The sequence below is a fragment of the Monodon monoceros genome, unplaced genomic scaffold (assembly GCF_005190385.1).
Source record: "Monodon monoceros isolate NGI ecotype Baffin Bay Population unplaced genomic scaffold, NGI_Narwhal_1 Super_Scaffold_16, whole genome shotgun sequence".
Taxonomy (NCBI): Eukaryota; Metazoa; Chordata; class Mammalia; order Artiodactyla; family Monodontidae; genus Monodon; species Monodon monoceros.
In genome coordinates this window covers 35,388,881-35,406,482 of record NW_021703772.1, presented here as the reverse complement: position 1 = coordinate 35,406,482, position 17,602 = coordinate 35,388,881, and the positions used below count along the sequence as shown (strand labels likewise).

The following is a 17,602-nucleotide window of genomic DNA, read 5'->3' as shown; positions in this document are numbered from 1 at the left end:
TGCTTTCGTTCTCACTTTCTTTCTTTCCCTGTCCTTTTGGCCCCATGACCCTTGTCTCTGCTGCACCTGCTTCATACTTTTGTCTTTGGGAAAATATCCCATTACAAATGTCCCTAAAACAGCAGCTTCCATTTCTGATTACAAATGGCATTCTAGCCTGTACTTCCACAACCAGGAAAGAGAACATGATGGCCTCAGCTTTGGTGAGATTTCAACCTTGGTCCACTCAGCTCACACGGTCCGACAGGCAAGGACACAGTATTCTAATGTCCCTTCCAGTCATGACCAGGCATCCTCTCTGAGAAGAGGAAGTGAACAGCAAGAAAATGAGAGGTGGGTAGAATGACAGTTGTCTCCAATATAAGGTTTTATGAGCTGGCATCTATTTAATTTCTCAATTGCTATTACCAAGTATCAATAGCCATCTTATCTTTAACCTTATAATTTGGGACAGACTCACAAAGAATAGGTTACCCACCTATTCCTACCTGCCAAGAAAATGTTATTGTGTATACACGTTGATTATAGTAATTCCTTCTAAATTATTATATTTATAGATGTTATGGAAAAATAGATAAATAGCTCATACCCTTCAATAATAATTATATCTATCTTAATAAATGCTCTTAGTAGCTCACAAAGGTGCTTGGTGAAGTCAGAAAGATTCTAAACTATGTTATTTTTGTTGCCAATGCTAATGTGAGGTTTTGATTAAAACCCTGAAAATGGGCTTCCCTGGTGGCGCAGTGGTTGAGAGTCCGTCTGCTGATGCAGGGGACATGGGTTCGTGCCCAGGTATGGGAAGATCCCACATGCCGCGGAGCAGCTGGGCCTGTGAGCCATGGCTGCTGAGCCTGCACGTCCGGAGCCTGTGCTCCGCAACAGGAGAGGCCACGACAGTGAGAGGCCTGTGTACTGCAAAAAACAAAAACAAACAAACAAAAAAACCCTGCAAATGATTGTTATGAAACCAGTTAAAAAAAGATGCCTCGTATTTAATAAATATCTTCTCTTTCTGGTATGTGACATTAAAATCATTTACTTAAAGATTATTATTGAACTTTTTCCTTTAAAAATAAATATCCTCACATTTTCAAATTTAGAAAGTAGCTAAAGAGAGTTACTTCAATTCCTAAAAGCAAGACCTTAGTAGTTGCCTTTTAGTGTTAAAGGATTACCATAAAATTATCATAAAATCCTTCTTCATTTCTCTCTCTCTCCTCCTCTCTCTCTCTCTCTCTCTCTCTCTCTCTCTCTCTCTCTCTCTCACTCTCACTCTCACACTCTCACACACACACACACACACACAGAATCACAGATATCATAGAAATTTTACTGTTAGCTCCTAACAAATATATATGTTTAAGAATTCTCGGGAGTTCCCTGGTAGTCTAGTGGTTAGGACTCCTGGTTTTCATTGCCGTGGCCCGGGTTCAATCCCTGGTTGGGGAACTGAGATCCATAAGCTGTGGGGTGTGGCCAAAAAAAAAAAAGGCATTCTCAATTTTCTGGCTGTGAATTACCCATTTGTAATTATCTGTAGCAACTAGTTAATCCCAGGCTCGTGTACCGTTGCCAACCAGCATACCGGGGCCATTCTTCCCATTATAAATTACTGTGTGGTCAGGGATAGAAAATGACTTTGAACATTAACCTAGGGAATATGCAATTAGAAAGAACTAGCTGCAAGATGTAAAAGTAATTGATTGTGCTCCTGAACTAAAGAGCAATGTGTTTTCGAATGATCTACTTTGGGGATTATCTCTGTTTTGGCTCCTCTCCGCTGATGCAGGTGACTGGCAGGGAGACCATCTCTGATAACAGTTCCTAAAACCAGGCTTCTCCACGTATCCTAAGCACTATAGAGTCAGGAATTATATTTCCTTAAAAATGTAGGTATCAACGTTTTCTTAAATTTATAAAACTGATTTAATATTCTAAAAAAAGTTTCTCCCACAGGAGAAAATGTTGTCCTAGTTGGTAAGACCCTTCCCAAGTTCCCAGATCTTAACTCTGCCTCATGTAGAGTAGGATACTGTGCACAGAAAGAAAGGAGAAGAAAAGCAGATATGCTTGGATAACCTCTATAATTGCTCATACTCTGTCTTTTCTTGGATTCTTGGTGAAAGAATTCACTTTGATGAAGTTCTTCAAAGCTTCCAATTACCTACAGGGTAAGGATTATTGGGACCAATTTACATTGATCATAATTTAGAGGACTCTAAGTATTTAAACATAATACTATAGAATGAATGAGAATAATTAATATTAATATTACATACTTATAGCACCTCAATATTCAGCATGCTCTCATATACCTTACTGAATTCAATTTCCAAAGACTTTGTGATAGGCTAGGAACCTAAGGATAACAAGAAAATGTACTACTGATTTACCAATAGTAAGCAGGCACTTAGGCCTGTTTTGTGAATACTCCATTTCTTCTTCAGCCAGACCTGCACACTGTTGCCTGCCCCATCTTCCAAAAGATCACCTTTTCATCACTTCCCTCTTCTGCTCCTCTTCACCTTTCCTGGAGGGTAAAATCTAGACTTCTTTACCTGCCATTCAACCTGCTCTATCTTTCTAATCCTATTTCTCCCTCAGCCTCCTTCTCCACTGACCCTCAGTTTTGGTGGAGGTGGCCTTGCTATTGCTCAGTTATGAGTACTGTTGGGGAATTCCTTTTTACCAAAAATCTCTCCCTCCTTTTTCAACCCCCTGAATCAGTTCAAATCCTGGTATTCCTAATAGCTTTAGATTAATGTTTTGATATTATTCTGAGGCTCATAAGTAGGTATTCCCAAGGCTTGTAATAGTTTATAGCTCTTATCATCATAAAATAATCCTTTTTCTTTCATTTAATACTTTTCAACTTGAATTTTAGTTTGTTCAGTAATAATATTGCCATTCCCACTTTGTTTGTCTTGTTTTGTTGTAATTTTCCTACCTTTCATCTTCAAAAATTTAATTCAGTTTTAAGATATTCTTTTCTCTCTCTCTCTCTCTCTCTCTCTCTCTGCCTTAACACAACTTAAGACATAAGAATCTCTTTTAATTGAGGAATTTAATCCATTCACATTCATTGAGATACCAGCATGCTTGATTGCTTGATTAAATCAGCTAATACTTGTAAAACACTTAGAACAGTCCCTAGGACAAGGCAAGTGCTTCATATGCTTGTTCAATCAATCAGTCCATTCTATTCTTGCCTGCTTGGGTTGTGCTTCCTGTTTGAAAAGCTTTCTTGTCTTTGGTTTTTCTTGTTTTTTGGTTTTGTTTTGTTTTGCCTGTGTTGTTTTGGGTCCTTGTTTTTTCACTTTTGCTAATAAGACTTTCTTTTTTTTTTCTCCATGGTATTTGAAAATTCTAAGTCTTATGCTTATTGTCTCAGTATTCTTAGGTTTTTAATAACTATATTTAAACTTACATTCTCTCTTGAAATTGATATTTAATCTGTATCTAAAATCTCACTCTCCTCAAAACAAGGCAAGGCAAATCTTTTAACTTAATTTCTTTCTTTTTTTTTTTTTTTTAAGCAGAGGTCTTCTTAGGAGCCCATATGATTTAAATTTATTTATTTATGGCTGTGTTGGGTCTTCGTTTCTGTGCGAGGGCTTTCTCTAGTTGTGGCAAGCGGGGGCCACTCTTCATCGCGGTGCGCGGGCCTCTCACTATCACGGCCTCTCGTTGCGGAGCACAGGCTCCAGACGCGCAGGCTCAGTAATTGTGGCTCCCAGTTGCTCTGCGGCATGTGGGATCTTCCCAGAACAGGGCTCAAACCTGTGTCCCCTGCATTGGCAGGCAGATTCTCAACCACTGTGCCACCAGGGAAGCCCTTAACTTAATTTCTATATCCCTTTCCCTTTCTCAGGTTTTGTTCAAATTACTCTGAATTTTAAATTCTAATTATTATGAATTACTTTATATCATGCTTATCTTTTCTTAAAAAATTATAGTGTGTTTTATAGACATATTATCAACGATTATTTACTTTTTAATTAAATCTCCTATTAGTATCTATTTTTTCCTTGAATTGCACTTTTTTTTTAATCAATTTTTTAGTTTGCCTTATGTTCCAGTAACTGTTCTAGGAAGGATTCTTAAGTGGTAAACTGATACCTTAAATGCCTAAACTTTCCCTCCCTCCATGGATATGTGGATGACAGTTTTGCTGAAGAAAAATTTCTAGGCTCAAAATAATTTCCTTTAAAAATTTGAAGGCAGAAGATGGCAGACTAGGAGGATGCGGAATTCACATCTCCGCACAACTAGGGCACCTACCAGGCACCAGTGGGGGACCATGGACACCTAAGGGGATGGGAGGAACCCCCAGCGACTGGGTAGGATGTGGGTCGTGGAGGGGAGCGAGGGAGGAGGAGAAGTGGAGGTGGGAGGGGACTGGTGCCCCTGAGGGGCGGCTGGGGGAAGGGAAGGGATCCCACGCCCGAAGGGGGAAACTGGGGGACCATTGGGAGGGCAGAGGATCAAAAGGGAGCATGGCCAGGTTTCCCCTGCCCACTTGGGCCCCTGGAAGCCTGCTGAGATCCCAGGCCTGATACTCTGCCCACCTAGGCCCCTTCCAGCCATGCGGGTCCTGAGGGAGTGGGAGGGAGGGAAGGGGTAGCAAAAGTAAAGGCTGGACCTCTGGGACCGGCACTCCTGAGGGGTGACTGAGGGAGGGGAGGAGTTCCTACACACAGCTGGATCCACCCACGGTTAGGGGTACAGCAGGGACGGGGAAGACCCTGGAGGAGATATGGGGCAGGGGCACGCAGGAATGGAAGGGAGCAGGGCCAGTGGTTTCCCTGTCCACTTAGGCACTGGGGAGCCTGTTGGGCTCTTGGGTCTAATCCTCTGCCATCATCAAAAAATCTACAAATAATCAATGTTGGAGAGGGTGTGGAGAAAAGGGAACCCTTTTGCACTGTTGGTGGGAATGTAAATTGATACAGCCACTATGGAGGTTCCTTAAAAATCTAAAATTAGAACTACCATATGACCCAGCAATCCCACTACTGGGCATATACCCAGAGAAAATCATAATTCAAAAAGACACATGCACCCCAATGTTCATTGAAGTACTATTTACAATAGCCAGGACATGGAAGCAACCTAAATGTCCATCGACAGATGATTGGATAAAGAAGATGTGGCACATATATACAATGGAATATTACTCAGCCATAAAAAGGAACAAAATTGAGTTATCTGTAGTGAGGTGGATGGACCCAGAATCTGTCATACAGAGTGAAGTGTCAGAAAGAGAAAAACAAATACTGTATGTTAACGCATATATATGGAATTTTAAAAAGTGGACTGACTGACGAACCTAGTGACAGGGCAGGAATAAAGACACAGACGTAGAGAACAGACTTGAGGGTACGGTGGGGAGGTGAAGCTGGGATGAAGTGAAAGTGTAGCACTGATGTATATACACTACCAAGGGTAAAATGGATGGCTAGTGGGAAGCAGCCACATAGCACAGGGAGATCAGCTCGGTGCTTTGTGACCACCTAGAGGGGTGGGATAGGGAGGGTGGGAGGGAGGCTCAAGAGGGAGGGGATATGGGGATATATGTATACATATAGCTGATTCACTTTGTTTTACAGCAGAAACTAACATAACATTGTAAAGCATTTATACTCCGATGAAGATGTGAGAAAAAATAATATTAAAAAACAAAAAAAAACCTTTGAAGCCATCACTCCATTGTTTTCTAGCATCTTGTACTGTAGAGAATATGCAAATATGATTCCTGCTCTTTTGTAGGTAATCTACTTTTTCTCTCATCGTTTTTAGGATTCTCTTTTAATCTTAGAGTTCAGAAAATTCACCATGGTGTGTCTAGGTTTGTTTCTTTTAAAATTATTCCTGCTCAGTGCTCAATGAACTATTTCAGAAATTTTACATAATTTTTTCTTTTTAAAACTGTCTTATTAATTAAATGCAAACACAATCTTTAATATATTTGTTTTGCTTTAAATTTTTTTATTGTGTTAAAATATACATAACATAACATTTTAACTATTTTTAAGTGCACAGTCCAGAGGCCTTAAGTACATTCACATTGTGGTGACCATCACCACTATCTATCTCCAGACCTTTCTCATCATCCCAAAATGAAACTGGATGCATTCAGCAATAACTTTCTGTTCCCTGCTTCCTCCAGCCCCTGGTAGCCACCATTTTACTTTCTGGCTCTACAAATTTTACTACTCTTAAGGGCTTCATATAAGTAGAATCAGACCATATTTGTCCCTTTGTTTCTGGCTTGTTTCATTCACAACAAGTTTTCTCCATGTTGTGGATGTATCAGAATTTTATTCCTTTTTAAGGCTAATATTCTATTATATGGATATACCACATTTTGTTTATTCATTCATCCATTGATGGACATTTGGGTTGTTTCCACCTTTTTGGCTATTGTAATGCTGCTGTGAATACTGGTATACAAATATCTGTTGGAATCTTTGCCTTCAGTTCTTTTGGATATATACCTAAAAGAGGAATTTCTGAATCATATGATAATTCTATGTTTAATTGGTTTTTTGTTTTGTTTTTTTAAAAGATTTCTTTTTTAATGTGGACCATTCTTAAAGTCTTTATTGAATTTGTTACAATGTTGCTTCTGTTTTATGTTTTGGGCCATGATGCATGTGGGATCTTAGTTCCCTGACCAGGGATTGAACCCACACCCCCTGCATTGGAAGGCGAAGTCTTAACCACTGGACCACCACGGAAGTCCCTGTTTAATTGTGTTTGAGGAACCACCATACCATTTTCCACAGCAGCTGTATCATTTACATTTCCACTAGCATTCAAGAGGGTTCTAATTTCTCCACATCCTTGCCAGTGTTTGTTGTTTTCTGTTTTGTTTTTTTATAATAGCCATCCTAGTTGATGTGAAGTGGTATCTCACTGTGGTTTTGATTTGCATTTCCCTAATGGTTAGTGATGTTGAGCATTTTTCATGAGCTTACCTAATTGCTTTTTTGGTTATTCTCTCTTGGCCTTTCTCCCCTTCTAGAACTCCAGTTAGGTGAACGTTGGATCTCCTGTATCTTTCTTTCCTATCTCTTAATTTTGCACCTATTTTCATCTTACTATTTTTTACTGCACACTCAGAAATTTCCTTGGCCAGATATTTTAATTTACTAACTTTATCTTCTGCTATGTAAATTCTGTTATTTGGGCCATCTGTTGTTTATTCTGGTGATCATATTTTTAATTTCCAAGGATTCTGATAGATTCTTTTTCACAGCCACCTGTTCTTCCTTTGGATGTGACATACTCTTGACTCTATTAACTCTTATTTCTGGTTTCTTCTATTAACTCTGTTTCTTTAGGAATTAGTTCTTCCACTCTCTGAGTTTGCTCCCTCTCTTTTATGTTATTCATTTCCTTCAAATAATTGGTGATTGTTGGCTGTATATTCATATTTATTAATGACCTGGATTGGGAGCTGGAGTGCATTTCCCTAGCTCAAATGAAAATCCCTGCTTCTTTGGCAGTGACAGGTTCTGAATAGAGCAAACTTTCTTTTGATAATTGATAAGGAAAGCAGAAGGAAAGATGTACAAGTTGTTTCGTTTTCCATTGGGGATTGCATAGTGATCATATATTACCTAGGCATTAAATTATCCTGATTTTCTGGTCCCAGCAACCACCTTTGGAAAGCTCTGTATCAGATTTTACATTTATTTGGCCAATGGAAGATTGTATCCTGGGGCACAGTCCTGGGGCAAAGAACAGAGCCTGCAACTCTGAGAGCAGAGGGCTGGTGCACTGTTATGCAAGACTTTAATTATTCACCCAGCCTACCACCCCATAGCCAGCTTCTTCTTAGAGCTTGAGTCTAACAGCTTGGGATTTGCCAAGAGAGGACTGGGGCTGAATTAAGGAGAGCTGAAATGCTTTGCATAATAACATGGGATAAATTACTGGAAAGGAATGAGAGAAGGAGAGGGCTAAAATACATAGCAGGATGCTGGGGACTTAATTGTTGGAAATATCCAAAGAACTTTTAAAAATATAGAAATCGAATACTTTTTAACCTATTAGCTCTTCTGTGATGTGAGTCCTCTTCGTTTCTCCAAAGTTTGAGTGAAGTTTGCTATACTCAAATATGCCTTTTTAAAAAAAGTGTGAGTATTGCTGGTTTGGTACAGATCAGAGAAAGGAAGCAATTGTAGGGCAGAAATAAATGTGAAAATAAGATTCCAGGGGTAGTATATACTAAGATTCAGAAGTGACCTTGAGTATACACGTCTCTGGGATTCTTCATGTAACTTTGGGAGGGAAAGGAATGTGGAGTTTCTGCTGCATCTGGGTTACATATTTATTATTTGAACTTTCACTTAATTGTGTGTGCATATGCTCATTGTAAACTCCTTAGGTATAAGCAGTTGTACTTTTTGTTGTGTGTATCTATCTTTTTACTGCCCGTGAGTCTAGCACTGCAATGTGCACATAATATGCTTTCATTAGGGACTTCCCTGGTGGCCCAGAGGTTAAGACTCCACACTTCCACTGCAGGGGGCGCGGGTTCCATCCCTGGTCGAGGAATTAAGATCCTGCATGCTGTGAGGTGGTGTGGCCAAAAAAAAATTTTTTTTAATGCTTTCGTTAAACAGTTTTTTTTTTTTGGCCACGTTGGGTCTTTGTGGCTGCATGCAGGCTTTCTCTAGTTACGGCGAGCGGGGGCTACTCTTCGTAGCTGTGTGTGGGCTTCTCATTGCAGTGGCTTCTCTTGTTGTGGAGCACGGGCTCTAGGCACACGGGCTTCAGTAGTTGTGGCATGCAGGCTTCAGTAGTTGTGGCTCGTGGGCTCAGTAGTTGTGTCTTGTGGGCTCTAGAGCACAGGCTCAGTAGTTGTGGCGCACGGGCTTAGCTGCTCTGCGGCATGTGGGATCTTCTCAGACCAGATCTCAAACCCGTGTCCCCTGCATTGGCAGGTGGATTCTTAACCGCTGTGTCACTAGGGAAGCCCCTAAATAGTTTTTAAATCATTCAACATATTGAGTTTCCACTGAACCACTCCTATCCCTACTTCTTTGTGAAAAAAGTTTAAAAGACCCATTCTTGTGGTTGGACTAAGAGGTAAGGCTTAAAGGCAGATTGACCCATCTGAGGATTAAGTTCATAACAAATCTACCCTACAACCAGGTATTGAGGCACTGAAAATGCTTCATTTTGATGAAATGAGAAAGTATATACACAGAAATGACACGGTAGAAAGCACCACAAATGGGCCAAAATATGATTTACCTCTTTCATTTCATAAGCAATGATTTTCTAATTCACATAAGGTAATAAAGTATCTCTAGAAATGAATACCTCTTTTTGTTTTGTTTTGTTTTGTCTGCTCAGAATGCCTTTTCCTTTCTTAGGGTAAACAGTCATTTGATTTTCCTTTGAGAAGCCATCCCCAACCTGTTGCAGATTGGGTTCAGTGTTCACTCAATGTGTCCCCCTTCCCTTGGCCAAGACTCAAGCTGTGCCAGTCAGACTCTTCCTGGAATGTGAATGTTAAAGCCAGTGACTGTATTAGAGCTAATTCATTCCTACTATGCTGCCCTCAATAGAGTGCCCATTCGTTCCTGCTGACAAGTTCAGCAGAGCTGCCCAAATTATTGTTCTTTCTGAATCTGGGTTCCTTAAGTTTTTTTTTTTTGGGGGGGGGGGTGCATTTCTGATCTACTCAAATCCAGTCCAATAAATTACTTCTTGCTAAAATCAACCAGCTTCTGTTTCTGCTGCGTGCAACCAAAGAACTCTGACTGATACAGCTCCAATACAAATGGTCTGTACTTAGAGTATCTATAACTATTTGATAAATTAATTTTAAAAATTTGGATGGGGCCTTCCCTGGTGGTGCAGTGGTTGAGAGTCCGCCTGCCGATGCAGGGGACACGGGTTCGTGCCCTGGTCCGGGAAGATCCTACATGCCGCGGAGCGGCTAGGCCCATGAGCCATGGCCGCTGAGCCTGCGCGTCCAGAGCCTGTGCTCCGCAATGGGAGAGGCCACAACAGTGAGAGGCCCGCATAACGCAAAAAAAAAAAACAAAAAACTTGGATGGCAGCATTTGCTCAGATAAAAATTAGCTTCCTCAAACAATGACACTAACTGTCCAGTTACTGAGGTGTTCCATCAAAAAGGACAAAGTAGTGACTTCCCTTGTGGTCCAGTGGGTAAGACTCTGTGCTCCCAATTCAGGGGGCATGGGTTCGATCCCTGGTCAGGGAACTATATCCCACATGCATGCCACAATTAAGAGTCCACATTCCGCAACTAAGAAGTCCACATGCTGCAACTGAGACCCGGAGCAGCCAAAATAAATAAATAAATATTTAAAAAAAAAAAAAAAAAAGGACAAAGTATTTTCCAAGGCTTCATGAAGGGGAACAAAAGGGGAGGAACAGTATGTTTCTTTACTTCTAGGGCATGTGAATTGAAGAAGGACATACACAAATCAAAACTTGTATAGTTTTGTTTGTTCCATTAATGATATTCCTACTGTGGTATAAGGCCCAACAGATGTGCCTTGACATCTGAGGGAAACTGAGAGTGCTTCCAATGGCCTAACCACAGATTCCCCTCCCCACTCTGCTCCCATGGATAAGGTCTTCTAGCCTTATCATGGGAACCAGCCACAGAGCCTGCTCATCCCTGAGTAGCAGGCTTTAGTTCCCTGCCTGCCCATGGAATTATTCAAATAAGCCAATCACATGGAACTCAGCAGGCACCTGATTTGATACTACCCTTTTGATACTACAACTGCAGTCTCCCACAGCCCCCGACCATTCGCTCTGTTTCCAAGTCCCCACATGACAGTGTGTGGTATGTTGTGTCCTCCTCTCCCGGGCTATGAGTATATATGACTGATAAACTGCTGTGCAGTGTTAGGTGTCATGCTTTTGGCCATTTCCATAACCCTAGGATAGAAATCCCTTTTTCACCAGTAGGGTGAAGAGGGGGTGATTAAACACTTACCTGAAGAGAAGAACAAAGCTTTCTTCCTCAAGCCAAGAAAAATGCACTTGGGAATGAGACAAGGACACAATTTGGCCACTTGTGCATCCTTTCCTTCATTTAGAAAGTCATGCTAAGGACTGGAGGGAAAACTCCAATGAGAGATGCAAAAGCTAAAAGCTCTCACTTTGGGCAGAGAACCGGGAAAGCTTCATTTGTTAACAGGGTGATGAGAAGGCCGGGACCGTCTCCTGCTTGGCTGCTATTAGAAGGCCCACTGGGAGCCAGGGCTCGCGGTGGCCTATCCCACCTCGCCAGGAGACCACATTGGGCTTTGGGGCCCCAACCATCGCTGTAACAAGAAATGTACCTTTATTTAGAATGTAAACTGCACGTGTCCACCTCTCAGGTAAGGATTTGAGGATTCGAAATCTCGGCCACCTTTCTATTGATCATGACCAGTGTGTGTCATTTTCAACCACACGAAACAAGTGACTATCAACCGAGGCATTTGGTTGGCTAATTTTTCTTTACCATCACTTTCACTATCTTTCCCCCCTCCAGGCCAATCCAACCTTCTTTTATGTCCTGACTACTAAGATCCATATGAGATATCAGCTCCCTTTCTGCTCCCCTTTGAATATTGTTTTAATTTTAATATGGGATTCATTTCAAAGATATTTATTTTGTAGTTCATTTACTTTATCATGTAGTGGCTCAAAAATGGAAGTTGGAGTCTGGAAAGAGCTGTGCTTGGTTTTTTACTAAACTGTGAGACTGTGGGTGGGCTCTGGTTGTTGGTTTCTGCTTATGTAAAACAGATAATACACCATCCTGGGTGGGTTGCTGAGAGTATTTAATGAGGTTATGTATGTCAATCTCTGGCACAGTGTCTGGTGCATAACAAATCTTCAGCTCACGTTCATTTCCACTCCTATCTATCCTTTTAATTTGTAAATGGGTTCCTTACTTATCAAAGGTTACTGAATATCAACAGAGGCAAGAAGATTGGAGTGTAAGACCCAAAGGAGTAGATGAAAGCATATGGGCAGTTCTGGGGGATGTGTACTACTGACTCCTAAAAGTATTAATGAAGTTAATTATAGCATAAAAGAATGGGCAGTGAGTAGGGCTGGTTCTTTGTCAGTGTGAATATCTTTTACAGATAGAAGGATAGAAGTGGGCTGGCTCTAAATCTGTCTCTTCAGGCAGGCTTGTTGGCAGTCATAGTGACTCTGGTTCCAGCCTTCTTGTAGAGTCCCAGAGCCTCTCCACAACTTCATTGCCCTCCTTTAGACTTCCCACTCCCACTCCCCTTTGTTTCCTTGAAGTATTTCCTCCCAGTTTGTTATCAAGCTGTAAGGGTTTGAAGAACTCATTGACAATGGAGTTGGTAATTGATAACGCCTTAACATGTAATCCCTTCAAAGGAGATTGGCAATTAATAAGGGACTATGTCTTATGCCAAAAAAATGGCTTTCTAATGGTAAAATTTAAGAGTAAAAACCTGAGCATATGGTTTAGAACTTGAATTCTGACAATTACACATGCACAGATTTGAAGCCTAGATTCATCACTTAATAGCTATGAGATCATAAGCAAGTTACTTATCCTAAGTCTCAGTTTCCTTAACTGTAAAATAGGGATAATAATACCTACCTCATAGGAATATCATGGAGATTCAAGGAAATAATCCCTGTGAAGCATTTAGCCCTATGCTGGCACTTGATAAATGTTAGCTGTTATTGTCATTATTGTTTTATTTTGTGAAATCCCATCTCATTGGCAAGGATCAATTCTATTCATATGTAAGTCCAACCCAGAATCCAGGAAAGGTAGATATAGATTTAAGTCACTTAATCTGAATTAGTTGTTGTAAGTGGCATATTCAGGTCCCTTGGTCCTCTGCCCACCCCGAGCTGAATTCATGGCTCTCACAGCAGAGCCGGACCACTTCTTGTCTTTTCCAGACAGACTGTAGAAGCTTCACGGTTCACTGCTGACGAGTTTAATTCTAAGGCAAAATATTTTACCCGTTTAGCATATTGTTAAATTAGACCGGCTCCCTATCTTCTGAAATGCACATTTTGGGATTGATGGATTTAGAATTTTTTTTTCTTAGGTTTTGCTGATCACAGGTTTAAGTCTTTAAGTCTTTTCATCTCTTACACAGAAAAACATTGACAAAAATGTAATCAGTGAGTAGCCCAATTGAATAAAATGAAACGGTCAAAGGAAGCTATAATGACGCTTAGGGTTTGGTGGTTCTTGGTTTCCAGTTTTGCTTTTGCAGGTTGTAGCCAGTTAGAGGTTGGGGATGCTAAATCTGCCCTTTGTGAATAAACAGACAAATGATTTGGTCTTCCATTCTGCCAGGCCTTGATCTTTTGAGTTAAAGAAAAGAGTGTAAGTAATTCCTTCTTTGGAGCAACAATTTTCAGGGACAGCTGTTTTCTAGCTTATGGGGAGGAGGAATTTCTGGCTGTTAGCTAGCTTCAGATGAAGGGTTTGCAGAATTCCTGCTCTTCCCCAGTTGGTGCTAATGCATTCCTCATTGTCTGCAGTGGTTGGGCTGCTCTCTTCATTAAGAGAAAAGGGATAGGGATCAATTTTCAAAATCACAGACATCTAAATGTGTGCAGAATTTGGATATTTTAGATATCAGTACCTAAACTAAGATGTAAAATCTCAGAGATGGCAGATAACATCATGTTTCAAGGTATGGAGAAAACTTCCCTTCTAAAAGGGCTGCCTTAAAGAATAAACAAGGCCTTAATGAGAAAGAATTCCAACTTCAAAGTTTACATTTGGAGTAAATCTGATGAATCATTTTTATAATTCCAGTTTCTCTATCTCTTAACATGGGTACAGTAGTCCAGATCAGGCTCAAAGACTAGTTGTGAGAACTGTATGAGATACATGATTTCATTCTATTACGCTTTTAGTTTTGGAGATTGAAAAAAATTCTGGGCATGTATCCCAGAGAAATTAAAACTTAACATTCACACAAAAATATATACATAACTCATGGTAGCTTTATTTGTAATAGTCAAACACTAAAAATAATCCAAAGATCCTTCAATGAGTGAATGGATAAACAAACTGTGGTACATCCATACCATGTAATACTACTCAGTAGTAAAAAGGAAGTGATATACATGCAACGGCTTGGATGGATCTCAAATGAATTATACTGAGTTTGAAAAGGCAATTCAAAAAGGTCACATACTCTGTGATTCTTCCATTTATCGACAGTCTTGAAATGACAGAAGTTTAGAGATGGAAAACAGATTAGTGGTTGCCAGGGCATAGTGATGGGCGGGGAAGATGGTGTCTGTGGTCATAAAAAGGCAGTAGAATGGGACTCTGGGAGGGCTCACGCCAGGGAGTGCTTCCCAGGGCTTCTGCTGCCAGTGTCCTGGTTCCCGCGGTGAGCTACAGCCATCCCCCGCCTCTGCAGGAGACCCTCCGACACTAGCAGTGAACACCTACCTCTTCATGATGCAGACTCAAGGCATTCTCATCTGGGACAACATGAGAACGATCGGCGCTCAGGTTTACGAGCAGGTAGTTCGGAGCGCTTACGCGAAGAGGAACAGCAGCGTGAATGACTCAGATTATCCTCTTGACTTGAACCACAGCGAAACCTTCCTACAAACCACAACTTTGCTTCCTGAAGACTTCACCTACTTTGCAAACCATACCTTCCCCGAAAGGCTCCCTTCCATGAAGGGCCCCATAGCCATAAACATGAGTGAAATTGGAATGGATGCCGTCCATGAACTCTTCTCTAGAGACCCAACCATCAAGCTCGGAGGTCACTGGAAGCCATCGGATTGCATTCCTCGATGGAAGGTGGCAATCCTTATCCCCTTCCGGAACCGCCATGAGCACCTCCTGGTCCTGCTCCGACACCTGATTCCCATGCTCCAGCGCCAGCGCCTACAGTTTGCATTTTATAAGGTGGAGCAAGTTGGCACCCAACCCTTTAATCGAGCCATGCTTTTTTTTTTCTTTTTCTTTGGTACACGGGCCTCTCACTGTTGTGGCCTCTCCCGTTGCGGAGCACAGGCTCCGGACGCGCAGGCTCAGCGGCCATGGCTCACGGGCCCAGCCACTCCGCTGCATGTGGGATCTTCCCAGACTGGAGCACGAACCCGCGTCCCCTGCATCGGCAGGCGGACTTTCAACCACTGCGCCACCAGGGAAGCCCGAGCCATGCTTTTTAATGTGGGTTTTCAAGAAGCAATGAAGGACTTGGACTGGGACTGTCTTATTTTTCGTGATGTGGATCATATACCAGAAAGCGACTGTAACTATTATGGATGTGGAACAGATGCCAAGGCACTTTGCAACTAAACTGGATAAGTATATGTATCTGCTTCCTTATACTGAGTTCTTTGGCGGAGTGAGCAGCTTAACAGTGGAACAGTTTCAGAAAATCAACGGCTTTCCTAATGCTTTCTGGGGTTGGGGTGGAGAAGATGACGACCTGTGGAACCGAGTACAGAATGCAGGCTGTTCTGTGAGTCGGCCGGAAGGTGACACAGGGAAGTACAAGTCCATTCTTCATCACCACCGAGGAGAAGTCCAGTTTCTTGGAAGGTATGCGTTGCTGAGGAAGTCCAAAGAACGGCAAGGGCTGGACGGCCTCAACAACTTGAACTACTTTGCAAACATCACATACGGTGCCTTGTATAAAAACATTACTGTCAATTTGACACCCAAGTTGGCTCAGGTGACCGAGTACTGAGACGAGGGGAGAATATATGTTTGCTTCACCCACCGCCCCCAAGAAAGCAGCCTGACGACATGTCTAGGGGCTCCGCAGAAGAAGAAAACAGAAATCCAGTGTCTCATAAAGGATCACAGGGTTCAAGGAAGAAATGTAAACAGAGCACATGCACAAAACGCCTTCACCATTTGGACTCACTGGGCTTGAGGGAGAAGGCCAGGAACTGACTTTCTCTTTTCACAAGGCTGCTCTTCTCCCCCATCTTCTGCCCTGATGTCCCATCTCCTCCACAATCTCCAGAACCAAAGCTGTGATCCGCCACCATCCCGCCACGAATGGCCTAGGGAGCTTCTTGGCCTTCAGAGCAAAGAGGCAGACCCACCACAGGGCAGCTGTGTTTTAGGAAGGGCAAAGGAAACTCCACACAACCATTCTTCTACATCTCTGGTGTTCTCTTTGGTTTCATTTAAAAAAAAAAAAAGAGGCAGCTGAAGGGATCCTTATGGTGATGGACCTCTTATCTATTTGGACAGTGGAAGTGATTAGATGAATCTATACATGCAATATATAATTGCACATTATTGGGCTTCCCTGGTGGCGCAGTGGTTGAGAATCTGCCTGCCAATGCAGGGGACACGGGTTTGAGCCCTGGTCTGGGAGGATCCCACATGCCGCGGGGCAACTGGGCCCGTGAGCCACAACTAACTGAGCCTGTGCGTCTGGAGCCTGTGCTCCGCAACAAGAGAGGCCGCGATAGTGAGAGGCCCGCGCACTGCGATGAAGAGTGGCCCCTGCTTGCCACAACTAGAGAAAGCCCTCGCACAGAAACAAAGACCCAACACAGCCAAAAATAAATAAATTAATAAACTCCTACCCCCAACATCTTAAAAAAAAAAAAAAGAGGTGACTTAAAAAAAAATTGTACATTATTAAATGCACAAACAAATAAGTGCATGTAAAACTTAAGAAATATGGATCGATCATTGAATTATAGCAATGTCAATAGTTTGATTGTGATATTGCACTATAGTTATGCAAGGTGTTATCTGGGGGAACTGAGTAAAGGGTACATAAGGTCTCGCTATATTATTTCGTACAACTGCAAGTGAATCTACAATTATCTCAAATTTTAAAACATAATTTTTTTTTAGTTTGGACCTTTTGACTGCCTTCATCCAGTTCCCCTCCCCCCACCCTCTGCCTCTGGTAACCACAAATCTGATTTCTAGATGAGTTTGTTTATTTATTTTAGAAGTACAATTGACCTACAACACTATGTTAGTTCCTGTTATACAATACAGTGATTTGATATTTCTATACATTTCAAAATGATCACCACAGTAAGTCTAGTTACAGTATGTCACCATACAAAGATATTATATAGTTATGGACTATATTCCCCACACTATACATTTCATACCCATGTCTCATTTATTTTGCACCTGGAAGTTTGTACCTCTTAACCTCCTTCACCTCTTTCCCTTCCCCCCATTATTTTTTTTTAAATACAGAGAATTAGAGAAAAAAAAATCTCTCTTCCATGACTGGCCCAGTAAGATATTAATCTCGCCTTTTCTGTCAGTCGAATTTCTTAGTACTCTTTTTCTGTATTTGATCCATGTGTTTATCCATGTATGTGTTTGGAGCAGAGTGAGTTTTCAAAGCTGAATTCACATTGCCATATGAGCCCAGAAGACCTCACTTTAACGAACTATAGAAGCATTGAAAGGCTGCGCTCAGAGTCAGTGCTGGGCAGCAACTCCATCCAAACAGTCCTCCCTTGGGGTTAACATTTTCATGGTAATTTGAAGTGTTCACAATATTACTCACTTCTTTACAACAGTTTTATTAAGTTATACAAGAAATTCATCTTCTCTACAGAGAAGTTAAAA

The 17,602-nt window shown here is 41.5% G+C and overlaps 1 protein-coding gene across 1 annotated transcript; it reads left to right on the top strand.

Annotated features, from left to right (window-relative positions):
- Positions 1-13,669: 13,669 nt before the first annotated feature.
- Positions 13,670-16,261, top strand: LOC114896554 (beta-1,4-galactosyltransferase 5-like). Its single transcript, XM_029224596.1, is given in 4 exon segments — positions 13,670-13,694; positions 14,349-14,999; positions 15,192-15,307; positions 15,309-16,261. Coding segments are annotated over 4 exon segments (1,212 nt in total). The 3' UTR covers positions 15,729-16,261.
- The last annotated feature ends 1,341 nt before the right edge of the window (positions 16,262-17,602 follow it).